Source organism: Canis aureus, chromosome 18, assembly GCF_053574225.1.
Source record: "Canis aureus isolate CA01 chromosome 18, VMU_Caureus_v.1.0, whole genome shotgun sequence".
NCBI classification, from domain to species: domain Eukaryota; kingdom Metazoa; phylum Chordata; class Mammalia; order Carnivora; family Canidae; genus Canis; species Canis aureus.
In genome coordinates, this window is record NC_135628.1 from 30,869,120 (window position 1) to 30,894,077 (window position 24,958).

A 24,958-nucleotide genomic window follows, 5' to 3' on the forward strand; every position below is an offset into this window, starting at 1 on the left:
TAGTTTTGAAAATGAATGTTACAGAAAATAAGTTGTAGTTTTTTCATGTTTATTTTGTATGAGTTCCATGGAAGTATTTTAAGAGACATTTAAAAAGGAGAAAAAAATTTTAAAAAATAAAAAAGGAAAATGGCATCCTACAATCCATGAAACTGAGAGTGTAAATAGTTGACATCCATGATAACTACGAGGAAAAAGGAAGCATCATGTGAAATATTTTGATACCAAGGAAACTGAGCTGTTTAAAAGGTATGATAGAACAGTGAGAAAAGAAGAGAGAAAGAATTTTATTTTTATATAGGAATAACTTAATTTTTAAATGCTACCTAAAATGTTTTAGCATAATTTTATATTTAAAATGTGGTATAATCATTGTTTGTGAATTTTATTTTTCCAGCTTGTTTTCTAGAAGCATTGAATTGACCACTTACATTTATGTCTGGGAGAACTACAGGCTCATCAATTTGCCTTGGGATTCTCCATGGACTTGGTATTTGACTTTCTTAGGAGTTGATTTCGGCTACTACTGGTTCCATCGCATGGCCCATGGTAAGTTGCAAATCAAGGTTTTATTGATAATGTATTTTGAATAGTTTTGCTTATAGTAAGTATTCAGTAAATACTGAAGGAATGAATAAATGAATAACATCGTGCATTTTGTATAAAGATGAATGATAAAAGTTTAGTTTGAAGTTTAAATGGAAACAATCTGGTCATTTTTGAAAAAAAAGAAATTATTGGAGATACATTTTTTCACTCCTCTTGTATATAACTTGTAAAAAAGGTGAAAAAGTGATGGTTGTAGCATTACTTTTTAATATACTGCCTTCCGTTTTTCTTATTACAACATGCTTGGTAGAGTTTGTGGACTTTTGCACTTAATATGAGACTTCACATCACAGTTATCAGTGGTCATTCAGAAGAGCCCTGGAACAGCATGGAATCCTAGCTGTCATACATAAGCTTGATTCAAGTTCTTGGCAGTAATTCCATATTGCAAATGAAAATGCAATCATCTAGGCACTAACCTTAATACATTTCAGTATTACCATAGTTTTGCAAAATTTCTCATTTAATACAAAGCCCTCTTACCTCACTGGTTCACTGAATTTGCTTTTTGGGATTCTTGGCTGTACTTTCCAAAGAAATGTTTTGTTATGAAAAGGTAAGTGGAAGAACAGGAAACAGTCTAAACCTCTCTAAGGCTAAGTAGAGGTTGGAGAAGGATTGTAAAGGTAAGGTGAGCAAGTGGTCTCTAAGGAAGAAGAAGGCATGCAAAAGCATTTCTGAAGGGAAATTGGGAAAGTGCTAATTTTGAAAACCTACTAAAGAGTAGAACTGAACTTTTCAGTGGGTGGTTGGGTTGAGTGGGTGGGGAGGAAGGAAGGAAGAGGAAGAAATCTGGAATAATAATACAAAGTAGAGGGGAGATGGCAAGAAGAGACTCATGATCAGGATGAGTAACTGAGCAATGTGTGTAGGAGTATGGTGATCAAACATCCTTCCCAAGCGAGGATGGAGGAAGAAGAAGCAATGTAGGCAAATACTATGCTTAAAGGCAGTGAAATTTTAAATGCAAAAATTATTTTTGTTAAGTACTTTAAACATTACACATAATGAAACTATAAAGAATGTTAATTCATTAAAACAATTTGAAGGGAATGTATAAACTAGAAAAAGTTATTTATTTTGTGTGTGATAACCTTTGTCTGGGAAAATAACAGGTCAGCCTCTGACATCATTTCCTTGTGTATAAATGCAAGAGGATACTCCCAAATTGAACATGACTAGGAATAAGATATGGTCATGTAGCAAATTTTGTATTTTATTTCAAAATAGTCGTTTTCTCCCTAAAATAAACCCATTGGCAAGCTTCCTCATTTTCTATGCAGCAGATGGGTAACGCAGAAAGCATTTACATTGTATTATTTAATTTCAGGAGCCTTCTAATATCACACTGTCCTGGACAGATGTGTTTGTGTGGGAAATCTGCAAATTCGCTTAATCTTTAAAAGCCCATTATAACAGGAAACAAAGAACCAACAAAATATTACCAAATATAAAACTTTAAAAAATATGTGGATTGCTAAGTGCTCTCAGGGAAGAGCAATAAAGTAAAATAATATATTAAATAAATAGAATCAAGGCTATTTGAAGTATGCTTCCCATTAGAAAATTTTGAACCAAATCCAATGGAGGCAGGCATTAAAAAAAAATCTGAAAACCTTCTGGAAAAACACTCACCACCTTCGGGCTATGAAGTCTAATCATAAGTTCAAAGACTTTTGACTTATGATGGAAAGCTCATAGGAAAAAAATAAATTAGTAGTTGAATGTGTCAACCTTCGATATGATAGTTGACTTTTAAATTGTATGTAATAACAATGTAAAATATTAAAATGGACTTCTAGAAGTCTAGAAGTACACAGGAGTAAGAAAAACTTATAATATCAAATTTCTTGAGCCTCTTGGGTGACTGAGCACATACTAATTAATTAGCCAAATGTATTTAACTGAGAAGTTTGAGGACTTCTAAAATCCTAATGTTTGTCCTATAATATAATAAGAAAAAAAGCCCTCTTTTCTCTACTTGCAATAAAATTATAGAATAAAAATGCATTCCACATTTGTTGATATGTTAAATGCTGTGAGTTTTGAAGAAATAATAGACACTTTTCGTTTTTACCTATATATAGATTATTTCTTAGTAGCCCAAATTACTGCTAGGGTTTTTGTTGTTATTGTTTTGTTAGTGTTATTTGTTTGGTTTGCACACGTACAGAATTTTCTTACATTACAGGTATGGAAAAAAGTTTATTTTCAAAAACTTGAATTCTATTTCTATTCTTATGCAAAAGAACAGAGGGATATTTGAGACTGTTATTTATTTCATTCTCTTTTCCTCTGGAATAATGAGAAATTAATCGCTCATTATTATCAACTTACAGAAAAATAAGAGCAGCACAATAATTTCTATAGAATACCTTAACATGTTTAGAAAGAAAGGGTAGAATAACAAAATTAAATAGGTGTTAAATTAAAAACAGCTTCTGGCATGCTTAGTCTCCATACAAAAGGTTGCATTATCTTTCTTTGTCTTTCCTATTAGTTATACTAAACATGTAAAAAATCCAGTAAAGATTTTTAAGGGAGCACTTAAAATGTAAAAGATTACAATTTAGAAGCAAGGATGATCCTTCCAGAGTGCTAGGCATGGACTTTATCTCATCTTGGTTATGGTTACATGAATGTATGAATCTGTAATAAATGTTGAGTTGTGTGCTTAAAGTTTACAAACTCTATGCATAGTTCAAAAAAAGTTAAGTTAGTTAGTAAATAATGCCACCAATATGATTTCTTAGTGAATAGTTTGAAGTCAGAATGATATCATAGGTAACCCAATTTAGAAATAAGAACCAAGAAATTATTTGTGACTGTAAGCATAAACAGTTACTAGAGGTGGACCCTACAGACATTTCTCCTTTGCAAGCTCACTTGATGTTAGGCTTTGTCCTTTTAAAAGATTGGAGGGATATTACAGAATCAGAACAGCGAGGGTTTTGTTCCATTTGCCAGAGTGTTGTTTTTCACGTGGCACTTAGCAGATTGGTGCCAGTTAACCCTACACCTTTTGGTAGGACCTTCTGTCTTCCAGGGGACCACATCAGAGGACTGCCTGTAATATTCTCCCTCTGGGATCTGTATATTCTAGCAAGTCTCTCTATCACCACCAGAATCCTGTGGTGCCACAATCTCTCCAAAGATGTCTGACTCAGACTTGGTGGGGAGAGAAGGGTGGAGAATTTTCTAAATTTGTACATACCAGCTTTGTTCATTCCCTCTCAGCTCCATAGGCAGTAACTGTGCTCATAGTTGCTACTTCTATACCACTGAACTACTCCCTGTTTACATCTTTTAACTCCTTTTTTATCAGTTAATAATTCTTTACATTAACTTTTCAAATCACTGGTGTGTTTTTTGTCTCCTCATAGGACCCTGACTTATAAAGCCAGTCTTCCCACATATTCTATAGAATGGTATATTGAAGTTCACCCTGACTATATCTTTAATATCTCATTCTGAGGCATTGATTACTCATTTGGGCTATAATAAGATTTAGTTCATTTCTGAAATAAAGATGTTCATCCATAAAATTGTTATAATAAGAATCTATAAAATCCCCTCAAACTCTCATTCTTTTACTCAATAAGTAAACTGTATAGTTCAGTTTCTATTTATCTCTTTATGTATCTAAATAAGGTAAGTGATCATAATTTTTGTTTAATTACTTATATTCATTCCTATAATTTTGTTGTGATTAAGTGGGCATCTGTAGATGACTTATTAAACTTCATTTTTTCCTCTTCCTTTCTGACTTTTAACAGGGGTTGAATTTAGACCATCTTCACTTCCAGTATTGTTTAAATAAAGAAAATAAGCAGATGTATTGATTAAAATTAATTTTATTTTCTGATAGAACTGTGGTCTCTATTGAAGAAAAGGTGACTTAAATTCAGCTATGTTTGTGTTTATTTTTAAAAAAATACAAGAATATGCCTAATTTTTATAGCTTTTTGCTGTATATTTCACTCTTTATTTTAAAAATACAGTGTGATTTTATTCATATTGGATCACTGAGAGTGACACCCAGTGTGCATTGGCCTAAATTATAGTACTTCCTCTCACCTCTTCCCATGATTTTTTACTTTGTCAGTCCTTGAGTCATCATCATTCAGAATATCCATAAGGGTAGCCTTGGAATTCCCATCAATTTACTTAAGACCTCCAGTTTCTCACCATTACTTTCTATATCAACCATTTTCCTCTGAGTTCATTTTAATGAAAAATCAGTCCTATGTCTGATGCTAAATATTTTTTAAGAGAGAACTTAAAATTTATATGCGCTGAAGGATTAGCATTATTTCTCCACAGAAAGACTCATTTGAAGGAGCCCGCCTCTTAGAAATAGCTTATGTTTATCACTGGCAGTTGTGGTCACCCTTAAAACCACGGTTTGAATTTCCTTTGATGTAGTTAGATTCCAAATGTAGGTGATATATGAAAAGCACATTTGAAACAAAGATTTAGGCCATCATCCAGGTGTTGAAAATATGCCTGCATTGAGACATCAAACAGGCAAGGTCATATACCTGATAATAAAGAATAAGAGTTTCAGGAATCTCCAACAGCCTATATTTGAACATTGATACTAAAGTTGGAAATATTTCCAGGAATAGTTGGGAGTATTTGAGAATGGCTACGGTAATATTTTCCAGGGATTAAAAAAGCTGTGAAATGAGTAATCAAAATGAAATTGAAAGACAAAGAAGGAGTAAAGATTAACTCTTGGTCTGCTTGTGACTCTGCTTAAGACAGAGAATGTGCCTGATTTTTTTTTTCCTTTAGTGCTAGAACTTAGTCCACTTGCCTCTCAGCAAAAAGAGCACTGAAATTTGTTTCCAGAAATATAGTCATATAACTGTATGTGCAGTTATTTACCACACATATAACCTTGGGGTTAACTTTTTTGAGATAGATTTTATTGGTTTTATTTATCTCTCAATTTTGTGAAGTTTAAATGAAAAATGCTTTAAGAGTGCATCAACAAAGTAAAAATGAATGAATGAATACACCAACATGAAGAAAGCAAGATGGAGGCTTATGTAAAGATTTATAGGTATTTAAAATGGGCAGAAGAAGGAAAAACTGAAGTTTGACCTTAAGTCAGGGTGACCTTCAGGATTGTATTGAAATGATAATTAAATATGACCTGGGAAAAGCACATTTTATCCCAAGTAATTTTGTTCAAAAGAAAAATTTAGAAAAATCTTATTGGATGTATATGACACATTAGCAAACATAAAGTTTGAGCACAGCCATGCTAGATGGTGAAAAGCAAAATTAGGTAGAATTCTATCCTCTTTCATTTAATAAACAATTTTAACTGTGACTGAATTTAATGTTACCATATTAAAATAACACAATGAGAAAAACTGCTCTGTGAATTACTAAGAAAATAAGTGAAGATTCCTGGAAATACTATCGACTAACCTAGAGACTTTTTTTTTTTTTACAGTTATACACTTTTTATTCATGCTTTAATTTTTTCAGTAAATAATTAATGATCACCTATTGTATACTAACCCTATACTAGGCACCAGAGATAGCTTTGTTAATGACAGATCTGGCCACTGATTGTTCATTCTACTATGGATGACAAGTGTTAATAATTAGTTATAATAATAATAATAAGGGAAGTACAAAGATAATTATAGCATGAACTCTGAAACTGACAGGGGAAACAAAATTGACACTAAATTCTTATATTTCCACATTTCTGAATATATTGATCATTTTTCTCAAAGAAGTGTACATAAAAAACAAATGGGGTTCTGTTGAAAATGCATGTGATGATAGTAATAGTATTAAAAGCAATGCTAATAATTAAAAGTTAACTATTATTAAAAGCCATTGGAGAATGTTTAAAAAGCATAGATTCTGGAGTAGGTTATCTTTTCTTAAAAAAAATATTTTATTTATTTTTCATGAGAAACAGAGAGAGAGAGAGAGAGACAGGCAGAGGGAGAAGCAGGCTCCATGCAGGGAGCCCAAGTGGGACTCCATCCCAGGTCTCCAGGATCACGCCCTGGGCTGAAGGTGGCGCTAAACCGTTGAGCCACCCGGGCTGCCGGTGGAGTAGATTATCTTAATTCAGTTCCCAGTGTTGCCACTTACTGAGATTTGGAACAGGTTAATCTGTCTTGATTTCTTCATTTATTAAGTGAGGATAATACTGTGTACTTAATAGGGTTTTTATAAATATTTAAATGATCTAAAGGTAGGAAAGTGACTTGTACATTGTAAATACTGTTTAAGTATTATTATTATTATTGAATTAATGTTTATTACATTGCTAAGTGCTAGACTAGGTGCTTTATATTAATAATATAACATGTTATATTATTTACTTCCCAGAACAATCATATGAACTAGGCATTCAGTTGTTCATCAGGTATTAAGTGAGGAACTACTATATACTAGGAATTCTAATTCTAATAGTGAAAACATAAATGCCACTGTCTTTGTGAAGCGTGCATTCTAATAGAAAAGGAAATCCGGATATAAAACATATGTAATATTATGCCAGATAGTGAGGAGTGCTGTTGGGATAGAGGGAGAAGGATACAGGAGTCTAGTAAGTCCTCTATTGGAACTCATAGAGGTAATAGGTGGCATTTTAGTAGAAACTTTAATGGGGTAAAGAATGCATCCTAGGAATGTCTGAGGAAAGAGCTTTCTACACAGAGGAATCTGCTGGTTCAAAGTACCCAAGGAGAGAATGTGCTGGACAAATTTGAGAAATATCAAGAAACTGTACTGGGGAACTGGAGGAAAGAGACTGAGGAAGTTAGTCAGGATTCTGGTCATATAGGATCCTGTAGACTGGCAATATCAAAAGGTAAGTCAATTCTCAGCTACTCTCCCCACTTTACCTTGCTGCCTATTTATCATAGATGTAGTATAAAGGCAGGAAGATTTTTAGGAGAGGAGTAACATTTATTTATTAATTTAATAAATACTCATCAAAAACCTTCTTCATGCTTTCACTTTCATTGGCATATGTGATACTCAAACAAAAGCCAAAACAGTCTTATGTAGGTTACTAATATAATGTCAGGATGTGATATGTGCAGTAAAACTAATAAGGCAGGTTAGAAGAAATAGAAAGTGTCATATAGGTTTGAGCATTAAAATTTTATATAGAATGATCCATAATATTTGTCTGATAGAGTGACTTTTAAGCACAGACTTAAAGCTCTTTAAGAATATAATTCATGTGGGATCCCTGGGTGGCTCAGTGGTTTAGCGCCTGCCTTTGGCCCAGGGCACGATCCTGGAGTCCCGGGATCGAGTCCCGCATCAGACTCCCTGTGTGGAGCCTGCTTCTCCCTCTGCCTGTGTCTCTGCTTCTCTCTCTCTCTCTCTCTGTGTCTCTTATGAATAAATAAACAAAATCTTAAAAAAAAGAATATAATTCATGTGATTCTGGGGAGAGTACCAGGCAGATATGATAGCAAGTGCAAAGGCTCTGAGGCAGAGAAATCATGGGCCTTTTGAGTAAATGGAAGGAGATCATTGTGTCTGGAGCTACATGGTAGAGGATTAAAGTTGCAAGAAATGAAGGGCATCACAAATGTGAGGCAGTTAAGGCAGATCATGCAAGAACTCATAAACTATTATAAAGACATGGATTTTACTCAGTGTGAACTGAGAAGTCACAATAAGATTTGCCTTTTATTTTTTTAAAAGGTTTTATTTATTTATATTAGAGAGAGAGAGAACACGTGAGCAGAAGGGAGGAGCAGAAGGAGAGGGAGAAGCAGACTCCCCTCTGAGCAAGGAGCCCCATGTGGGGCTTGATCCCAGGACCCTGAGATCATGACCTGAGGGAAGGCAGACACTTAACTGACTGAGCTACCCAGGCACCCTGGATTTATCATTTAAAATTATTGTTCTATTTCAATGAATTTGAAACTTTCTATATCAATTCACCATTAAGTTTCTTACTCTATTTTGGTATTATTTATTTAATTTAGAAAAATTCTGTTTCATCCTAGCTAATGCTATAACTGGAAATGGAAATACAAGGTATGCAATTGAGAAGGAAGAAATGAAACTGTCTTTGTTTGCAGATGGCTTTATTGTATATGTAGAAAATCCAAAAGAATCAACAATAACATGGGGCACCTGGGTGGCTTGGTGGTTGGGCATCTGCCTTTGGCTCAGGGCATGATCCCAGTCCTGGGATTGGGTCCCATGTCGGGCTCCCTGCGAGGAGCCTGCTTCTCCCTCTGCCTATGTCTCTGCTTCTCTCTGTGTGTCTCTCATGAATGAATAAATAAAATCTTTAAAAACAAACAATAAGAAGACTATAACAATAAGAATCCTGGAACTAATAAGCAATTATAATAAGGTTGCAGGATGTAAGGTTAATATAAAAGAGTCAATAGATTTTTTATAATGGCAATGCATAATTGGAATTTGAAATTAAAAACATAATACCATCGGGGCACCTGGGTGGCTCAGCTAAGTGTCCAACTCTTAATTTCAGCTCAGATCATGATTTTATGGTTGTGAGTTGGAGCCCCATGTCAGGCTCTGCACTGGGTGTGGAGCCTGCTTAATATTCTCTCTCTCTCTCTCTCTCTCTCTCCTTCTGCCCCTCCCCTCCAACTGTGCTCTTTCTCTAAAAACAAACACCCATTTATATTAGTATCCAAAAAATAATATTAATTAATAATATTGAAGGAAAATAAAAAGTTGAGGTCTGACACTACTTAAAGACTTACTACAATGCTACAGTAACCAAGACAGTGTGGTATTGGTGAAAGAATAGATGGATAGATCACTGGAACAAAATACAGAGTGTAAAAATAGACTCGCATAAATATAGTCAGCTGATGTCTGCCAAAGGAGCAAAGGGAATACAGTGGAGTCAGGACAGTCTTTTCAATACATAGTGCCAGAACAATTGGACATTCACATGCAAAAAATTGAATCTAGACACAGACTCTGAATTCACAAAAATTCATTCCAAATATATCGTAGACCTAAATGTAAAGTGCAAAACTCTAAAATTACTAGATGGTATCTCCTAGAAGATAATTAGGAGAAAACCTAGATGACCTTGGATATGTCAAGGATTTGTTTTATATGATACAAAGGCTTTATCTATGAAAGATTTGGCAAGCTGGACTTTATTAAAATTAAAAACTTCTGTTCTGTGAAAGACAATGTCAAGAGAGTGAGAAGAGAAGCCAGGCTGGAAGAAAACATTGGCAAAAGACACATTTGATGTGGGACTATTCTCCAAAATACACAAAGAACTCTTAAAAGTCAACCATAAGAGAACAATGACCAAAGTGAAAAATGGGCCCTTCACCTTTACAGACACCTCACCGAAGAATATGTACGGATGTCAAATAAGCATATGAAAAGATGCTATGGATCGCCTGGGTGGCTCAGTAGTTTAGTGCCTGCCTTCACCCAGAGCATGATCCTGGAGTCCGGGGATGAAGTCCTATGTCAGGCTCCCTGAATGGAGTCTGCTTCTCCCTCTGCCTGTGTCTCTGCCTCTCTCTCTGTGTCTCTCATGAATAAATAAATAAAATCTAAAAAAAAAAAAAAAAAGAAAAGAAAAGAAAAGATGTTGCACATCATCTAATCAGGGAAATGCAAATTATTGAATAGTGAGATGCCACTACACACTGTTATAATGTCCCAAATCTAGAACATTCATAACACCACATACTGGCCAGGTTGTGGAACAACAGAGATTCTCATGATTGCTGATGGAATGCAAAATGGTATAGCCATTTTGGAATATAATTTGTCTGTTTCTTACAAAACTAAACATACTCTACCTAAATGATCCAGCAGTTGGATTCCTTGGTATTTACATAAAGGATGTGAAAAATCATGTTCACAGAAAAACTTATACATAGATGTTTATAGCAACATTATTCAAATGTGCCAAAGCCTAGAAGCAATCAAAAAGTTATTCAGTAGTTGAAAGGATACATAAGCTGTGGTGCATCTAGATGATGGAATATTATTCAGCACTGGACAGAAAAGAGCTATCAAGCCATAAAAGACATGGGGGAAACAAATACATATTACTAAGTGAAAGAGTCCAATATAAAAAGTCTACATACTTTATAGACAATCTGAAATAGTCAAAACTATGACGACAGTGAATAGCTCAGTGGTTACCAGAATTCAGGGGGAATAGTGGGGTGGGTAGGTGGGACACAGAATTTTTAGTAAAATACTCTGTATGATGTCACAATGAAGGATTTATATCATTATACATTTACCCAGATTTATACATTTTTATCACCAATATTGAGCCCTATTCTAAGTTATGCAATTTGGAAGAATTTGTCAATATACGTTCCTCAGTTGCACCAAATGAATCATTCTGGTGAGGGAAGTTGATAAGGGGAAGGGTATTGATGTGTGAGGGCTGAGGGTACATAGGACATCTCTGTACCTTCCTCTTAATTTTTGCTGTGAACTTACAGCTACTCTAAAAAATGAAGTCTTTAATTCTATTTCCAATGCAATGGACTGATTCTTTGTTATTTTTAGAAATATATTAACTACTTGAAACATAAATCTATTATTTTGAAGTTCCTTCATTAATCCTTATAGATATCTTCCCAAATTTAATTATACCTTTTGTTTGGTGCCTCAGCATTTTTCACACTCCAGAGTAGTGCACTATAGAATAATATGTGGCAATCACCAGGGAAGATGGTGGAGCAGAAGGATCCTCTGCTCACCTCATCCCACAGATAGAACTACACCCACATCGGTGTAAATAACAGAATAACAAGCCAAAGACTGGCAGAGCAGACTCTTCACAACTAAATGTAGAGAAGAAGGGGAGCCAAAGGGGCCACAGAACTATTTGCAAGAAGGAGGCACACAAGGGGTGTGGAAAAGAGAGAGGAGCAGACCACTGCATTACGCACCCCGACACTGAAGATGAATCCCCATAACATTTGTGTTAGAAAACTAAAGAGGCCTGATTTTGCAAGTTCTTACAATCATTGGGGCTTAAGAGCTGGAACTTAAAATCAGGAGCTTGGCTCTGGGAGAGCTTGAGGGCAATAGGAAACCGAGTCTCCATCTTTAGCCAGCACAACCAACAGCCCCACTGAGAACAGCATAAAAACAGCAGTTGAGCAATACCTGGGGTATATGAGAAGATTTATTTACTAATTTCAGAGCATGTGTTGAAGGGGCAGGGATCTTTTGAAGATTTCTCCAAGAACAAAAGACTTAGTGGGTGCCATTTCCCTCCCTCACCTCAGCCCAGATACATGGACACCTGTAGGAACTGCACAGGGCAACACTCTCCACCTAGCTACCTAACAGCACATGCCACGCATGCATGCTTCTTTAGATCATTCAAATGAAGTGGAAAGAAAGCCAGGGTAGCAATACTTATATTGGACAATGTTGACTTTAAAACAAAGACATAACAAGAGACAAAAAAGTATACTCGCATAATCATAAAACAAACAATCCAGCAAGAAAGTATAGCAATTGTAAACATTTATGCTCCCAACATAGGAGCACCTAAATACATAAAGCATCTAATAATAAACATAAAGGAAGTAATCAATAGTAATATGATAATAGCAGGGGACTTTAAAACCCCACTTATATCAATGGGTAGGTTATCCAAACAGAAAATCAACAAAGAAACAATATCTTTGAATGACACATTGGACCAGATGGATCTAACAGACATAGAGCATTCCATCCTAAAATAGCAGAATACACGTTCTTTACAAGCACGCTTGGAATATTCTCCAGAATAGATCACATATTAGGCTCAACAAGTTAAAAAAAAAAAGAAACTGAAGTCATACCAGGCATCTTTTCCAACCACAATGTTATGAAACTAGAAATCAACCACAAGAAAAAATCTGGAAGAAACACAAAGGCATGAGGTTCAATAACATGGTACTAAATAATGAATGGATCAACCAAGAAATCAAAGAGGATATAAAAAAATTCATGGAGACAATTAAAAATGAAAACACAATGATCCAAAATGTTTTTCACGCAGCAGAAGTTGTTCTAAGAGAGTTTATAGCAATATGGGCCTACCTCAAGAAGCAAGAAAATTGTCAGATAAATAATCTAACCTTACACCTAAAGGAGCTAGAAAAGAGCAAACAAAACCCAAAACCAGTAGAAGGAAGGGAATAATAAAGATTAGAGCAGAAATAAAATAGAAATTAAAGACAAAGCAAAACAAGAGAACAGATCAATGAAACCAGGAGCTGATTCTTTGAAAAGATCCACAAAGTCAATAAACATTTAGCCAGACTCATCAAAAACAAAAACAAAAAAACAAAAAACAAAACATAACAAAGAGGGAGAGAGAGAGAGAGAGAGAGCACTTAAATAAACAAAATCATAAATGAAAGAGGAGCAATAACAACCAACATCACAGAAATACAAAGGGTTGTAAGAAAATATGATGAAAAATTATATGTCCACAAGCTGGACAACCTATAAGTAATAAAGAAATTCTTAGAAACATATAATCTCCCAAAATTGAATAAGGAAGAAATAGAAAATTTGAACAGAATGATTACCTGCATTGAAATGGAATCAGTAATCAAAAAACTCCCAACAGGGGCACCTGGGTGGCTCAGTGGTTGAGTGTCTGTCTTTGGCTCAGGTTGTGATTCTGAGGTCCTGAGATTGAGTCTGCTTCTCTTTCTGCCTATGTCTCTGCCTCTCTTTCTCTCTATGTCTCTCTCTGTCTCTCATGAATAAATAAATAAATTTATTTATTTATTTATTTTTTATTTATTAATAAATAAAATCTTAAAAAAAAAAACCTCCCAACAAACAAAGATACATGACCAGATAGCTTCACAGGTGAATTATTTCAAACATATAAAGAAAAATTAATACCTATCCTTCTGAAACTATTCCAAAAAGTAGAACAAGAGGAAAGCTTCCAAATTCATTCTGTGAGACCAATATTACCTTGATATCAAAACCAGATAAAGACACTACAAAAAAGAGAACTACAGGCCAATATTTCTGATGAACACAGATGCAAAAATCCTCAACAAAATATTAGCAAACCAAATCCAACAGTATATTAAAAAGAATCATTCACCACAATCAAGTGGAATTTATTCCTGGGATGCATGGGTAGTTCAACATTCACAAATCAATCAACATGATGCATTACATCAAGTAGAGAAGGATAAAAAAACATATGATCATTTCAGTAGATGCAGAAAAAGCACTTGACAAAGAACAGCATACATTCATGATAAAAGCACCCAGTAAAATAGGTTTAGAGGGAACATAGCTCAGCAGAATAGAGACTATTTATGAAAAATACATAGCTAACATCATACTTAATGATGAAAAGCTGAGAGATTTCCCCCTAAGGTCAGGAACAAGATAAGGATGTCCAATCTCATCAATTTTATTCAATATAGTACTAGCAGTATTACCACAGCCATCAGACAAGAAGAAATAAAAGGCATCCAAATTGGTATGGAAGAGGCAAACCTTTCACTATTTGCAGATGACATGAATAGTATATATAGAAAACCCTAAAGACTCCACCAAAGAACTACTAGAACTAATAGATGAACTCAGTAAGGTCACAGAATACAAAATCAATATACAGAAATCCATTGCATTTCTATAGATTAATAATGAAGTAGGAGAAAGAGAAATTAAGAAAACAATCCCATTTACAATTAATTATAAAATTAGTATCACTAAAAATAATTAAAAACCAAGAAGTAGACTTAACCAAGGACATGAAAGATCTGAATTCTGAAAATTATAAAACATTGATCAAAGAAACTGAAGATGATGCAAATAAATGGAAAGATATTCTATGCTCATGGATTGAAAGAACCAACATTGTTTAAATGTTTATACCACCCAAAGCAGTCTACAGATTTAATGTGATCTCTATCAAAATACCAATAGCATTTTTTTACATAACTAGAACAAATAATCCAAAAACTTGTATGGAGCCATACAACACAAATAGCCAAAACAATCTTGAAAAAGAAGAAAACTGGAGATATCACAATCCCAAATATCAAGATAATATCAGAGTTTTAGTAATTCAAATAGCATGGTATTGGTAGAAAAATAGACATAAGATCATGGGGTACAGAATAGAGAGCCCAGAAATAAGCCCATGATTATATGCTCGATTCATCTTCTACAAAGGAGGCAAGAATGTGCAGTGCAAAGAAGACAAGCTCTTTAACAAATAGTGTTGGGAAAACTGGACAGCTATATACAAAAGAATGAAACTGGACCCCTTTCTTACACAATACACAATACACAAAGATAAATTCAAAGTAGATTAAAGACCTAAATGTGAGACCTGAAACCATAAAAAGCCTAGACGAGAGCACAGGCAGTAAATTTCTCTGACACTGGCATAGCATCATCTTTCTAGTTATGTCATGTCAGGAAAGGGAAACAAAAGCAAAAATAAACTAATGAGACTATATTAAAATAAAAAAAATCTTTCCTCACAGCAAAGGAAACAAAAAACAAAGCTAAAAGACAATCTGCTAAATGGGAGAAGATATTTGCAAATGACATATCCAATAAAGGGTTAGTATCCAAAATACATAAAAACTTCATAGCTCAACACCAAACAAACAAAAAACAAAAAAACAAAACAAACCCCCCAAAACAACAAATAATCTAATTTAAAGAAGAGCAGAAGGCATAAACAGACATTTTGCCCAAAGGAGACACACAGATGGCCAACAGACACATGAAAAAATGCTCAACATCCCTCATCATCAGGAAATGCAAATCAAAACTACAGTGAGATATTACCTTATATCTACCTGTCAACTAAAATAAAAAACACCACCAACAAGCATTCATGAGAATGTGGTGAAAAAGGAATCCTAGTACACTGATGGTGGGAATGCAAACTGGTGCAACCACATGGAAAGCAGTGTGGAGGTTCTTCAGAAATTAAAAATAGAATTACCATATAATCCAGTAATTCTACTACTATTTACCCAAAGAATATGAAAACACTAATTCAAAAAGATAAATGCACCCCTATGTTTATTGCAGTATTATTTACAATAGCCAAATTATGGAAGCAACCTAAGTGTCCATGATAGATGAATAAAGAAAATGTGGAATAAACACACACACAATGGAATATTACTCAATCATAAAAAAGAATGAAATCTTGCCATTGGCAATAACAAAAGTAGATCTGATGGCATAATGCTATGTGAAATAAGTCAGACAGAGAAAGGCAAATAACACATGATTTTACTGATATATTGATTTTAAGAAACAAAACAAAAAACAGACTTTTAAATAAAAAGAACAAACGGATGATTACCAGAGGCAAGATGGATGGGGAGATTGGTGAAACAGGTCAAGGGGATTAAGAGTACCTTATCCTGGTGAGCACTGAGTATAGTTTTGTTGAATCACTATAATATACACCTAAAATGAATGTGACACTCTATATTAACTCTACTGGAATAAAAATATAAATAAAAGTAAAAATAAATTTAAAAAAATAAATGAAAAAAAATAATAAATGGCTATGCCGTGGGTTTTTTCTGTTTCTGTTTTTTTGGGATTAGCTTATTTTTTGTAGGGTTAGAAAATATATATTATGTATATAGATTTATATTCAGTTAAGTGTTATTAAGATCATGTGTATAGGGAATTTGACAATCTGAGAATTTATTCCTTAAAACTACCTTTGTATTGAATAACCTTTGGGGTTTTTGCATTGCATACTACAATTTGAAAGGCTCTATCTTAGATTATGGAAGTATCAACAGAGGTGATGGGAATTGGTTAGATTCTGGATATATTTTGAAGGTAATGCCAGTAGGATTTGCTGACATTTTTTATGTGAGTTGTGTAGGAAAGAGGAAATTCATAAATGCTCCAAAAACTTGGCCTGAGAAAATGAGTGAATACTGTCATTTATTTAGAAGGAAGATTTGTGGATTGAGTAGACTGGGACATGGGGCTGGGGATTGATTTACCAGTTTTATTCCCTCTGTTTATAGAAATAAAAAGGGGTCAAATAGTTAAGTAATATGCCACAAAGCTAGTAAATTTTAGTGCCTGTTTTCAATCCAACTTTAGTCTGACTAAGGATGTGGGTTGTGAAAGAAATGAGATTCTCTCATACATTTATAGTTTGGAGCAAAGAAAGTATTGTAGAATCAGAAGGAGAATAAAATTAAGTAAAGCAAGACTCATGGCTGACTCTATGGAAGTGGCTATCCTTAACACCTTGGCCTACTGTCTTTGTCCCAATTTTAGAAAAGACCAGTAATCTTTTCCCTTTTAGGACATTTGGACTCAGATTGATTTTCTTGGTTTAATGTCTTGGGGGATTTTTTGCTTCAAGTAGTAAGGAAAAACAACCAAAAATTTCCTCACAATTCTAAAGGCTAGAAAAATCTGAGATCAAGAGATCACCAAGGTTGGTTTCTTCTGAGGCCTCTCTTCTTGGATGATAGATGACGATTTTGTGGTCCTTTTGTGTGTGTGTGTGTTTAAAGATTTTTTTATTTATTTATTTATTCATTCATTCATTCATTTTAGAGATAGAGGTGGGGGGGGGGTTGGAAGGGCCAGAGGGAAAGAGAGAATCTCAAGTAGACTCCCCGCTGAGTGTGGAGCCTAACCCGGGGCTTGATCTCATGACCTGAGCTGAAATCAAGAGTGAGTTGCTTGACTGAGCCACCCAGGTGCCTCTGGTTTGCTGTGTTTCTATATCATCTTCCTTTTGTATGTGTCTCTCTCCTAATCTCCTTTATAAGGGTATCAGTCATACTAGAGTAGGACCCACCCTGATCATCTTCTTTGAACTTAATTACCTTTTTAAAGCTCTGTCTTCAAAAATAGTCACATTCTGAGGTACTGGGGTTTAGGAATTCAACATATAATATTTTTTTGGGGGGGGGGACACAGTTCATCCCACTAATAAATAAACTAGCTGATGAGAAAACAGTATGTTCTCACCTCATGATTTCATGAGTGCAGCTTCATTGGCCGGAGGAAGAAGTGATGTTTAGTGGGGGAAAAAAAAGACACATGTCGTCAATGATTCCTAGTTTCCAATATACTTAATCTTTCTAAAACTCAGTTTCTTGATTTGTGAAATGGGAATAATAATCTCTTTATTCTTATGTGGTCAACAAGCTTGAATAAATAATGAATTGTGATACATCATAGAGCCAGCACTAAATACTAAAACTCTCACGTTAATTTTAAAGATCTTATTTAAAGTACTTCAGATTTGTTCACCGTTTTTTCTAAAACTTTCTAAGATATTAGAATATATTTTTGTACAATGTTTGTACAAATTATAAATTATGCACAGAAGTCAAAATAATTAGCTTAAAATGTATAATTTTTGGAGTTTAATTAATTTTCTAAGTTATTTTTCTTCTATATGTTCAAAAGCAAACAAATCTCTCAATTTACTATCATTTTGTAACAAAAGTTTTTGTTATAAAGTTTTTGGAATTTTAATTCTTTTATTTTGAAGATACAAAAAGAGAGTGCCATAAGAATGGATTTTATATTTATATAAAAATAAATAATTTGTCTTTCTTATTTCAAAGCACTTGTAAGAAATAAAAATATTGCAGAAAAAAAGCACAGGGGAGCAAAAGATAGAAAATGAAATGTAAACCTAAACTCATCCCCCAAGGACAGCTTCTGTAAGCACAATGTAATGAAGGGAACCTGGAAGCAAATTGCTTGGGTTCAGACCCCGGTTTAACATTTTTTGTGTCATATTAAACAAGCTATGCCTCCTCTTTTTCCCCCTTATTTACAGTATTCAAATAACTATAGCAAAATCCACATTAGGTCAATGTGAGGTTTAAATGAATTACAATTGAGAAAACAGTGAAGAGAGAACCTCATTTTTGACACATGGAAAAAAAACCACAATTAACTGTTACATTGGTCTCTCTGTTTATGTTATGTGTTATCTATAATATAACAATATGAAAATTACTATGTTTTCCTTAAAAGATAATTAATATACATTACTTGTTAAAATAATTACCTTTATCAAAATGCCATATTAAGTTTATTTATCCTCATACAAACTTTTTTCTCTCATTGTTACTTGGAGATAACAAAAGGACTTCATAAAGGATCTTAAAATATTTATTATATAGCTATATCATTTGGTATATGTACAAGCGTATTATATAATATAAAGCTAGGGAATTCTGATATATGAAACACATCATGTGGATTTCTATTTATTAAATTTTAATGAAATTGTCTTTATATTTAATAAGATTCATTCATAGGAAAATGAACATTTTAGATCTCAACACAGATGTATAGGCAATAGGAAACACTGAAAGATGGTTTTAGGCTTGCACTCATACAGGTAAGCTATTAATGATCTTTTTTTAGATGAATGGTTGTCAACTATAATAAATAAAATTACAGTGCACTTTTTAAAATTTTTTATTTATTTATGATAGTCACAGAGAGAGAGAGGCAGAGACACAGGCAGAGGGAGAAGCAGGCTCCATGCACCGGGAGCCCGGTGTGGGATTCGATCCCGGGTCTCCAGGATCGCGCCCTGGGCCAAAGGCAGGCGCCAAACCGCTGTGCCACCCAGGGATCCCTACAGTGCACTTTTATTTTAAAATTATTTCTTTTCCTCAAGTGAATATTATGGAATTTGATTTTTTTTAATAAAAATTTTTTTTCCCACTAGAACAGAAATAAATTTTAATTTGTTGAAAAGTGCAGCAGTGAACAGGGTCTTTTTTGAAGGGCACTTTCTAAGTCAGGTGACTGAGATGACACAAAGCCAGGGCAGAGTAATTTCTAGGAACAGATGACACAAACACAGGAATTCACAGAAGTCAGTGGGACCTAAGTGGTGGTGAAAGTCAAGAACCCAAGTAGTCCCATCTCGTTCAGTGATACACCAGCTGAAATACCCTTTGAGTTCTCTTAGTGAGGACCCTCGAGCAATCCATCGTCTTTTGTTAAAGCACCAATCCTTAGACACCAGAAATAAACTTAAGTTTGTTTCTCACAGACCAAGGTATAACTTCCATGACTATTATTTTGTAAATAACCTTGGATTGTGAATTAAAATGTACTTTGGAACAGTATGGTTGGTCAAATTCAAAGATGCTCAGAAGGGGTTGCCCCCCCGCTTGGTATTTGAAGGAGAGCTTTTAATAGGACAAGGCTTCAGGCTTATCACACTCCTTTTTCCTTCAAACTTCAATGTTTTTATATATTGTACTTTTTAAAAATAGTGAAAATTTTTGGAAGAAAAAACCCATTAGAATTTGTACATTTTATCTACATTTTAAAAGTTTCTTTTGCTAACTTCTCAGCTTAATTAAACATTAACTTGTCAATAGTTTTTTTCTAACTTAGAGATTGAAATAGCTTTTCCAGCACCTAGAAAGTGACTTGGGAAAAAAAATCACTAAAACAGATTTGTTCTTTCTTCTTTTATGCTAGTAAGTAATTTGACTTCATCCTTTTTCTTTAAATTCTGAAGGCTTATACTTAGATTGGTTCCCAAAATGTAATTTTCATAGGCAATTTAAAAGCAAGTGTATGTTTTTTCTACTCTCCAAATTCACAAATCTTCATAATATAAAAAAACTCCACAACTGTATATTTTCACAATATATAGCATGTGGGGTATTATTTTTCTAAATAAATTTTTGTTCCTAGCTCTGTGCTTTGGAGGTATTTGAAGCATCAAAAAGGACATGTCCTCTATTATATTGTGAATTAAACAAATACAGATGAGCCCCAGAAAATATACCAGATACACAGGTGGCAGCTAAATCAATAAGAAATCTTATTTCACAACTGCTAGATTTCATTAGCAGTGATTTCTGTGTCTTTAGAAATTTAAGAAAATATGCCATTATGCATAATTTGAGATGGGCTCTACCATGGTGATAATATTGCTTAGGGAAAAAACTTACTCTAAGTAACGACTTAGGGAACTGCACATAAAGCATAAAATCAAATAAGTAGAAAGTGGTTTAAAAATGTAAGTGAGCCAGGGATCCCTGGGTGGCTCAGCGATTTGGCGCCTGCCTTTGGCCCAGGGCGCGATCCTGGAGTCCCGGGATCGAGTCCCGCGTCGGGCTCCCGGCATGGAGCCTGCTTCTCCCTCCTCCTCTGCCTCTCTCTCTCTCTCTGTCTATCATAAATAAATAAATATTTTTTAAAAAATGTAAGTGAGTTTAAGTAGAGGATATTCCAGTGGAAGTAGTGATATATAAATTATATTTATACAAAGACCCATATTTAAAATCTTGCTGAAAAGGAATGTCGAGCAATCACATAATTTGAATAAACCAGATAATAGTTACATAGGCATATTAAATAGCTTACTTTTTTGACTAAATATCAGTGGAAAACTGGGGATATGAAAAAGGAGATATACAATTACTAATGTCAAGAACAGATATTAGTACTTTATGAGAATGGCGATAAATAAGAATAATTCAGTATAATGAAATACATAACCACAGCATAACAGGAACTCATCGGAATGACAGCAGGTATTACTTAGATTTTAAGTTAATCACCAACTTGTCGGTGATTCTAAATACATACTTCAGGGTATACACACATCAAAAACTTCAACAGGAAGAACTAATGAATATCACTGTGAGGGGTTTTGCCAAAAGTTGGAAGGTGAAGGATGAATACTGAATTTTACTAAAATTTAAATTTAAGGGAGTGGTTTAATAGGTGACAAGTAGTCTCCTTGCCATTTTCAAATCCTGTAGGACTCCAGATTCTTCATTAGAATTAGATCTAGTGAATAAAATATTTGTGAACATATTAAGGTCATATAAATGCCAGACCTTCTTGTCCTATTAGGCAATGAAAACCTTTATGAAAACCTTTATGAAACAGTATCAGCGGTGACTAACATTTACTGAGTTCTTTTAGTGTTTCTAAGTGTTTCTTATACATTTTAATATTTAATTTAAAAATACCCAGATGATTTCTATCATAACATTTTCACAAAAGAGAAAACTAAAACAAAAAGAGTTTAAGTAACTTGTCCAACTCTCAGAATTAATATGCCAGAGCATGGATATTTTTGACCAATGGACATTGATTTCAGAGTCTGTGGGCTTTGCCATTTCTTTAGTGTCTTTGTAAAATTAAAAATTTTCATTAAATACAACATATATGAATATCAACATTATGCAAAATACCTATTTTAGATTGTGTTAACATATGTAAATCCTCAAATAATTTGTCAGGAAAGAGAATTTAAATATATTGATTTGGTTGTTAAGGTTGTCAAAATTTTTACCAGTTATGCCAAGAATATCTTTTATGAAATTTTTAATTAAGTCAATATTTACCAAATAGTTCTTTTGTCTTTTCTGAGGGGGTGCCTTTTATTTTGAAACTGTCACCTCATTTTTTAACGCTACTTAGATCTGAAGTATCTGGGCCAGTGGTCTTATAAGATGGTCTACATCTAGATGTATCTGACTATTCTCTCGCAGTATTCCTTAACTCTACCCCTCTGATCTCTGAGTTATCTGCAAACTGGATGTTAGATTTAGACTCCAGATTGACTAGACTCAGGATAAGTATTTTTTGGCAAGAATAGTTCATAAATAATATTAGGTACTTCAAATTAGGATTTCCATGAAGCAGATGATAATTGCTTTAGCCAAAATCCATGAAGGTGCATTTTCCCTTTAATAAGAAATCAATATATAAATGAATATGCAATTGTAGATATATTATGTATGTTCATATATCCATGAGATAAACATGACAACTTTCTAGAAGAAAAATTGCATATTCAAGTTGATTCAGTAACCTAAGGAAAACCATTAAAGATTTACTCAGGGGGCATCTGGATGGCTCAGTCTGTTAAGCATCTGCTTTTGGGTCAGGTCGCTCAGGTTATGGTGGGTCCTGGGATCAAACCCTGTGTCAGGCAGGGAGTCTGTTTCTCCCTCTCTCTGCCTCTCCCCCTACTTGCGCATGCACACTCTCTCTCAAATAAATAAATAAATAAATAAATAAATAAATAAATAAATAAACAAATAAATAAACAAAAAAATAAAATCTTTAAAAAAATCTAGAAGAATTCAGTTGTCAAAAATCAGCACTTTTTGTATGTAACAATTACATACAAATTGTTTGTATGTAACAATTACATACAAATGCAATTAACCTATACTTTGACACATAATTCTATTCTGCTCACCAAGCCTTCATATAATCATTTTAGCTTCCATTTTTTTAAAATGCCTGAATTACTATTACTATTATGGGAATTGCAAAATGATGATGTTTTAAAATTCTATTATTCCTTTTTTAACCATTATCTGGCATTTTTCTGTGTCTTACAGTGAACAGACCTAGAATATATGGATAGTATGTATAATTTCATATTGATATCTCAAATTCAATTTTAATATTTTAGATTTTGCTCTTCTCATATTTGCTCATTTCTCATATTTGTATTTATATTCTCTTAAACTGAAAATCTTGACTTGTAATAATATTAATAATATTAATGTATTTACTTTTTGCTGCTGTGTTATACAGTCTATGATAAATCTTTTATAGAAAAATATCAAACTAAAAATTTACTGATAGAAGTTTAAGATTTCTTTTCAGGTTTTTTTTTTTTTTTATTCTTTTTTATTTTTTTTTTATGCGTTCCATTATGAGGACGCCTGGGTGGCTCAGCAGTTGAGCATCTGCCTTTGGCTCAGTGCGTGATCCCAGTCGGGGAATTGAGTCCCACATCAGGCTCCCTGTGAGGAGCCTGTTTCTCCTTCTGTCTGTGTCCCTTGCCTCTCTCTGTGTGTCTCTCATGAATAAATATATAAAATCTTTACAAAAAAATGTGTTGCATTATGAGTATAATCAGAGAACTCTTCCAAAATTACTTGAGATAATTTTTTTCTCTGTTTGGTTATGTTAACAATTTGATATATAGTTAAATTAATTTGTTTCATTTATGTTCAGTTGTTTATATTTACTTTTATTTTCATGGTACATAAAATAATTCAGAAGCATAAAAATATATATTCAGAAATATTGTTCCCATCTCTCTTCCTTTTACCTATTGCAACCACACTATATAGTTAACCTTTTTTTGTAACTCCTCTCTCTTCCTCTGTACATTTTAATAAAAATGTAACTATACCTACTAATCTCCCCTATATACATAGACATACACAAACATATAAACATTTGAAACATAAATATTTTTAAATATAAAACAAGCATACACACATACAGCTATAGACAGATTTAAATATAACACATAGCAGGGGAACCTGGGTGGCTCAGGGGTTGAGCGCCTCCTTTCGGCCCAGGGCTGATCCTCGGGTGCTGGGATCAAGTCCCACATCCGGCTCCCTACGGAGAGCCTGCTTCTCCCTCTGCCTGTGTCTCTGCCTCTCTGTGTGTGTCTCTCAAGAATAAATAAATAAAATCTTTTTTAAAAAATATAACATAGCAGTACACACACACCATTAAATTTCTTAATCACAATAGTCACGTCTCCTATTTTATTGTCCTTTTATTAAGAGATGTGCTAAACTCTTGCACTGTGATTATAAGATTTTAAATTATTCTTATGATTCTGTCAAGTGAGGCTGAGCCATTAGGTGTACACACATTCAGAATCATTGCTTTTTTTGATGACTTGAAAATTTTAATATTTTGAAGTGTGAGATCCTTATCTGTTGTGCATACAGATCTTCCACATTTGTGCTCAAGCTCCCTCCTTTCTATATTCAAGTTATCTTTACTTTGTCAAAGAAAAGATACCTGCTCAATAACTGTGTGGACCATCAGTGTCTTGTTTTTTTCATATGAAGTCTTTGTTCTTTATTCTATAGAAGCAAATGTTAATGGAGCACATGCCGCTTATCCTCCCATGTTCCTTTCTCCAGAGTCAAAAGGAATTCAGACTGCTTATTTTTATACTTACTGGTATCCTGGGGAAAAAGGTAAAGAAGAGTTTATAAAACCTGGACAAAAGAAGGATGTAACTTTTTCAGTTCTCCCAAGGGCTGAATCTTGGCTGACATAACTGACAGTTTTTGGACATACAGAAGGAAATGATGAGTTGGGCTAAATGTCCAGATGTGTGCTCAACAGATGTATAAGGTTACATTTGAAAAGGCAAGGAATGCAATACCTGTATCTTTAGAGAGGAAGTTGTAAATAGTAAACACATAACTCAGCTATCAACTGTAGTCTGATTTTAAAAGATTTTTGGAGTGACACAAACACTTTTTCATCTCCTTAAAGCATTTCGCCAGTGCTTAAAAAAGTCCTTATATCTGAAAAA

At 33.9% G+C, this 24,958-nt stretch overlaps 1 protein-coding gene across 3 annotated transcripts in view; it reads left to right on the forward strand.

The window, feature by feature from the left end:
* Window positions 1–24,958, forward strand: part of AGMO (alkylglycerol monooxygenase) — a 344,214-nt gene that overhangs the window by 13,501 nt on the left and 305,755 nt on the right. For all 3 annotated transcript variants that reach the window (XM_077856706.1, XM_077856705.1, XM_077856704.1), the window contains exon 3: window positions 398–549. In XM_077856706.1, coding sequence (XP_077712832.1) covers window positions 398–549 — 152 coding nt within the window. The remainder of the gene's footprint in view (window positions 1–397; window positions 550–24,958) is intronic.